The sequence below is a fragment of the Ictidomys tridecemlineatus genome, chromosome 3 (genome assembly GCF_052094955.1).
Source record: "Ictidomys tridecemlineatus isolate mIctTri1 chromosome 3, mIctTri1.hap1, whole genome shotgun sequence".
Classification (NCBI taxonomy): Eukaryota; Metazoa; Chordata; class Mammalia; order Rodentia; family Sciuridae; genus Ictidomys; species Ictidomys tridecemlineatus.
The window spans coordinates 138,998,303-139,004,484 of record NC_135479.1 but is presented as its reverse complement, the minus strand read 5'-3'; the positions used below and the strand labels follow the sequence as shown (position 1 = coordinate 139,004,484).

Below are 6,182 nucleotides of genomic sequence, written 5' to 3'. Positions count from 1 at the left end.
GAGGATTAGTTAGGCTGGGAAAGAATGTGCAAAGTGTCTCACTGCATTTAAAGTACCAGCAGGTCATGTAAAGGAGAAACTTGGGAAGTAAGAGCTAAATTGGATAAGTACACCAAACTGCAGGTGCTTTCTGGAATATATATTTCATCGACTACTTAGCTTTGCTTTTGTCACACTACTCTTATTCTTTGGAGTGCCGAAGCAAATTAGTTTATAGGTTTGTTTTTTTTTTTTTTTCTTTTAGTTTGAAGCATCTCTTCTTACTCAGGTACAGTCCCTGGCAGACTGAGATGTAACAAAAGGTGAATCGTGTATCACCTTCACATCTCTTCTAGAATTACATCTGTCAAGAGCTCCAGTGTGCAGTAGAGATAGGAACCAAAAAGCAGAGGGCAGAAGAGGAGAGAGGGAGAGTACTAGGGGTCAGGGAAGAAGAGAGCTGGTTAGTTTGCAGTCTGTTTTCCTTCTTCTTCCTCCTCCTTGAATCCCTCCTTTCTATTTATAAATCGTATCAGAGGAAAAATCAGACTTTAAAGACAGTTGACTTATATTTATTGATGGTGTTGATTTAAATGCAATTTGTCTGAGCTTTTTGACCAATTACCATACCCCCATTCACTACAAATGAAAGCCAACCTTGGCATTCTCACCAGACACATAAATTGGATAAGAATGAAGCAGACACACCCTGCTCGGCTCCCAAGTATCAGCCATATTATATCCACTGTTTGTGGTCTTCACAAGTTTTGAACAGCAGTGGAGTTGGCAATGTGAGGAAATAATTGGAAATGTGAGATATAGTCCTACAAGATGATGATGGCCCACACAGCTATCTGCTGATGTGGAAGGCCACATCAATGTGGGTATGCAGGTAGACTTGGCTTTGACTTTCCTGATCTCTACTAGGCATTTAGAAGTATGGTCCAAGTTGGGCATGGTGGCATAACCTGTAATCCCAGCCACTCAGGAGACTGAGTCAGGCAATACAAATTGGAGGCCAGCCTCAGCACTTAGCAAGACCTTGTTTCAAAATAAAATAAAATAAAAAGGGCCAGGGATGTAGCTCTGTGGTAGAGCACCTCTGGATTTAATCTCCAGTACCACAAATAAATAAATTAATTAAATTAAATAAATCGCCATTCAACGATATGTATCTCAGGTATTCAGGGAGAGGAAAAGGAACTCTTCCAAAACAAATAAAACAGATTCAAAGGCCTGGCCCATATCCCAAGGTCCTTAAGAAGACACTAAATATTTTTTAATAAAATCAGCATACTATAGTAATGCAGCCATGTCAATGTTTATAGCAGCTCAATTCACAACAGCTAAACTATGGAACCAACCTAAGTGTCCCTCAATAGATGAATTAATAAAGAAAATGTGGTAGATATACTCAATGGAATATTACTCAGCTTTAAAGAAGAGTGAAGTTATGGCATTTGCAGTAAATGGATGGAGTTGGAGAATATCATGCTAAGCAAAATAAGCCAATCCCACAAAACCTAAATGCTTTCTCTAATATGTGGATGCTAATTCACAGTAAGGTGGGGGGCACTAGGGAAGAATAGCATTACCTTAGATTAGGTAGAGGGAAGTGATGGGAGAGGAGAGAGGGGATGTGGGAATAGGAAAGTCAGTAGAATGAAATAGACATTATTACTGTATGTATATATGTAACTACATGACCAATATGATTCTGCAACATGTACACTCAGAAAAATGAGAAATTATATCCCATCTATGAATGATATATCAAAGTGCATAAATGCATTCTACTGTCATGTATAACTAATTAAAACAAATAAAAAATTTTAAAAAATTTTTCCCACCCATCCCCTTGGTGTTTTTCTTCTTCCAAAGACAGTCTTATTCTTGAACCACTCCCACTAATTAGGGGGAAAAAAATCTTTCACCCTCCCTTCCTCTCTGTTTTCTGTGAATTCCAGACTCCTTGGGATCTCTGGTTCTAACTGCTCAGAACACATTTATGACAAAAACAAAGCAAAACATCAGGGAAGGGGGGGAGATCCATTTCTATAACAAAGGCGGCCCAAAAGGGCAAAGGGGAAAAATAAATTGCAGAAGGCACAGTTGTGGCAGCATCTTATTACAACTTCCAGCTGATCGGGTGTAGCCCAATTAGAGACATCTGTTGGGAGTTTACAACAGAAACAAGCGCACAGGAAAAAATGAAAACCCTACAACACACACCCAGACCAAGCTCTCTAACAGGCCCTCTGCCTTGCCCTCCATACCATTCCCTATGGGCCAGGCTGGGTTGTAGAGGGGAAGGAAACGGGCTCTGCAAGCCGCTACCCACCCCCACCCCACCTGCACATGACTCATTCACACATGATTGGAACTTACAACTTTTCTCTCTACTTGGTTTTCCTCTCAGGAAAAGCAGAGACTGCCCCACTCCTCAGAGAGCCCGTGGCAACTTCCTTAAGGTCTGGAATTCATCTCTAAAACTCTTTGACTGTAAGGGAATAGATCAGGCAGTATCCTTATTCTTGATCATTAAGGCAACCCACAGAAGAGGTGGCAAAACCTTAGCAGACCTTGATGTCACTCCTCCACACATAACCTCTCAGGTCTGAAAGTGGGAAATGGAGCTCACCCTGACCTCTCCGAAAATTAGCTCAAAAAGGTGAGGGAAAGCCCATGCTCAAACAATTTAAATGAAGAATATGGAACACTGTTGGGTCCCAGACACAGCACCGAGAGTTGTGTCGTCCAGAAAGGCCCAAGACTATGCACAACTTGGATCTGAGCACCTCCTGTAGCAGTTCCAGATGCTCACCTGTTCTGTTAAATTTTCCTATTTATTCTCTTCCCCATGGCATGCCAACAGAACCAGAGCAGTGCTACTCAAAAAATAACAAAATGTTTTATACACATTTCCATATATACAACTGAACAACATTTTACATGTTTCTTTTGCACAGCAAAAGATATAAACATTCAGCTCTGAGAACACAGTTATGTACAAAAAATGTCAAAAATACTTCACAACAGTGCAAAAATATTTTACACAGCATCATGGAGTGAGATATTTGGGGCAGGAGGAAGGTGTATGTGACTCTAAAGGAGAACTCTTTTTTTAGATATTAGATGTCTTTAACTGTAAACAAAATGCCGCTTTCTTTCATAACACCCCCCCCCCAATAGTTATTTGAGGAATTTGGCAGAATTTCAAGAGTCTGAGTCTGAGGTAAACAGCCCAAGCTCTCTCACCAAAAAGAACTGGGTGCAAAAGGGTGGTATTTAAACCTTAAACATTGTGAGAGAGATTTTTTTTTTTTAAATAATATCTCAGTGACAGGGCAAGGCCTCGCCCAGTGAGGGGTTGAGGGAGGAAGTTAACCCCTCCTCCTCAGGGCCCAGCTGCTTAGCAAACAGGAAACTGGCGGACAGGCACCTCACACTGCCCTCCTGGACTTTTTGAACTTCAGCGGCCCTTCTCTTCACCATCACCAAGAAGACTACCCCTCTCTCCTCCGTAGGGTTTTCTTCTCTTTCACATCTCCCACATCCCCACTCGCAACCAGAGCCGCCTCCAAAAGAGCAAAAAGTGTTAGGGCGCGGGGTGGATGGGGAGGACCATAGGGAACCCAGGAACAGGGCCCCACGTGCCCGATTTCCCTTGGATGCAGGCGGGGAATAGGGAGACTGCTAGAACAACGGTTGGGGAGCCACTGTGGGGTGCCAGGGGAGCACCGAGGAGTCTGCTGGGAGCTCAACCCGAGTGGGGCTCATCGGGGCTGGAGCTGTCTGCGGAGCCAGACTTGTTCCCAGCAGTGGTGGAGGTTGCGTCCGGGCCTCCGCCCTCGATGGAGCTCTCACTGCCAGTGCTCTCGCCCGACAGCAGGCGGGTCACCCTCAAGTCTGCCTGCAGGGTGCGCACATCGTTGCCGAAACTGAGCTCTCCCAGGTCGTTAATAAGCTGCGACAGCTGAGCCTTCACGTCTGAGGTGCTGCACGACAGCGGAGGTGGAGTCCCCAGCCCAGGGCCCAGCGAGACGACGCCGCCCCCCAGCATCTCCTCGCTCCCATTCTCCATGGTGTCTAGCAAGTCCCCACATTCGAAGTGCATGGCCACCACCAGTGCCCTCTGTGCCTCGGTCTCCTCTTCTGCTGGGCCCTCCACCCCCACACGATTCTCCTCCTCCTCCTCCTCTTCCTCCTCCTCTTCCTCCAGGCAGCCCTCAGGGTGCTCCTCTTCCTCCTGTAGCTCCTGCTCCTGCTGTTCGCCCAGCAGGTCCTCAGTGATGGAGCCGAGCTTGGGCGCGCTGCGGCTCCGCTCCACCGGCGGCTTATAGCAGCAAGATCCGTGCAGGAGCAGTTTCCGCAGGGGCACTAGCGGGATAGTGTGCGCACCTACCAGCTCCTGCTGCTGGTGACGCGCGTCGTCCCGCCGCTTGAGGCGTTTAAATTCCGCCAAAGCGTTGGCCGAAGTCTGGTAGAGCAGCAGGGCCATGGCCTGCGCCTTCTCCGGCTTAGACACCAGAACGGCATGGCAGCGCAGCATTACCGCCTTGTGCTTCAGCTCATGCCGGTACACCCAGGCGAAGACCTTGGGTAGCCGCGCGTCTGCCACGCAGTAGGTGACGCGGTGCAGCAGGTAGAGGTGGCCCGGGCGGCGCAGCGCGCGCTCTTCAGCGTGCACCATACGGATACCTTGCGCACTCACCGTGAGCTTCATCTTGGTACCCTGACGGCCCGCCTCGCTTTTACTCCAGATCTTACCCACGGCTAGGTCGGTGCAGCCGTCGCCGCGCGCCTGAATGGTAGTGGCATTGCCCAGGTAGAGCACGGTGTATGTGGGGTCCTCGCTGGTAATGTGCAGCTTCTTGCGCTTGGAGCGGAACATGCTGCCCACCCGACTGAGCGCGCCTTCGGGGCACGCTCTCGCTAGCGAGCTGAGCGCTGAGTAGTGCAGGCTCACAGCGTAGCCTTTGGGTTTGGACGCCTGCCGCGGCGGCGCTTCGGCCAGCAGCTCGAACTTGTGCTTCTTCCAGGGCAGCATCTCTGGAGGGCACCCGGGCGCAGCTGGGCGGCGGCGGCCGAGCCCCGGGTCTGAACCCAGCTGAGCCACCAGCCCCCGCCGGGCTTGGCCCGGGCAAGACCGAAAGATAAAACTGCTGGGAGCCGGCCAGTGGTAGGAAGAGGGGGGCAGGGAAGAACGGATAGTGCTTGGGATCCCCGCAGGGGGTGGGGAAGAATTGTTTAAGGAAAATATTCAGCTTCGAGTTTGTAAGGGGTGGAGGCGCACACACACAGAATTACCCCAGCCTGGTCAAGGACGAGGGCAAAAAGTCTCAGGCAAGCAACACAACGAGAGAAAAGGGAAGGAGAGTGGAGCGGAAAATGTCAGAAGAAAAGCGAGATGCGCGCAAATAAATAGAGGGAGCCTCGGCAAAAGCAACGGGGTGGTGCGGGAATCTGCAGGAACTCCGGCCAACGTGAACAGGGCTCCCTGCCACACACACACACAAACCCCGGGCCTGGGGCCAGAAGCCGCGGAAACTCTTTCAGCAGTTTGCCTAGGGTCCAGGGCTCCCCACCTACTGGTGCTGGAGACCGAGAACCCCTCAGCTGAGCAAGTCCTGGAATCAGTAGCAATCCCAAGTGTGGTTAGATGATAGGTCCGGCTGGCCGCGGCGGGCCCCGCGCAGCAGTCCCGCGGTGGCTCACTGCATCTTCGCTCCAGCGGGATGCCGGGGACTCACGCTCCGCCAGCTCACTGTCCAGACCAGCTCCACCACCGCAGCATTGGGCTCCAAGGTCGGGGCGCACGCATGGTCGGCTTCGGGGATCGCCGCTACCTCATTTCTTCTCTCCGAGGACTGTCCAACTCCACTCCCGGGCTCTCCACGGTCGGCTGCCGGTCTTTGCAGCGCGCCCTCTTCAGTCCTGCAAGCGGTAGCAGGCTGCCCTCACATCATTGCCGTCAGGGAAGGAAGATTTCGGGTAAATATAGGCCGGCACGAACCATTCGCCGCGCAGGGACAGGGGAGGAGCAGAGAAGAGGATCAGTTTCGAGCTGCGACGCCCGACGGTTTTCTGGTCTCTTAAAGGGACAAGATTGCACGCATTGGTCGAGAGAAAGAGAAGACAGATCCATTCTGGCAACTATGCCTCAAATTTAGCAGTATCTCATTTATATACAGAAACTACGA

The 6,182-nt window shown here is 50.2% G+C and overlaps 1 protein-coding gene across 1 annotated transcript; it reads right to left on the bottom strand.

Moving 5' to 3' along the window:
* Nucleotides 1-2,868: 2,868 nt before the first annotated feature.
* Fam43a (family with sequence similarity 43 member A) lies at nt 2,869-5,973 on the bottom strand. The gene has a single exon (XM_005338412.5). The coding sequence runs from the start codon at nt 5,027-5,029 to the stop codon at nt 3,740-3,742; it is 1,290 nt and encodes a 429-aa protein (XP_005338469.2). The 5' UTR covers nt 5,030-5,973; the 3' UTR covers nt 2,869-3,739.
* Nucleotides 5,974-6,182: the final 209 nt, after the last annotated feature.

Bases quoted from the DNA above. Each gene is read 5' to 3' on its own strand.
- Fam43a (XM_005338412.5), bottom strand. From the start codon at position 5,029: ATGCTGCCCTGGAAGAAGCACAAGTTCGAGCTGCTGGCCGAAGCGCCG.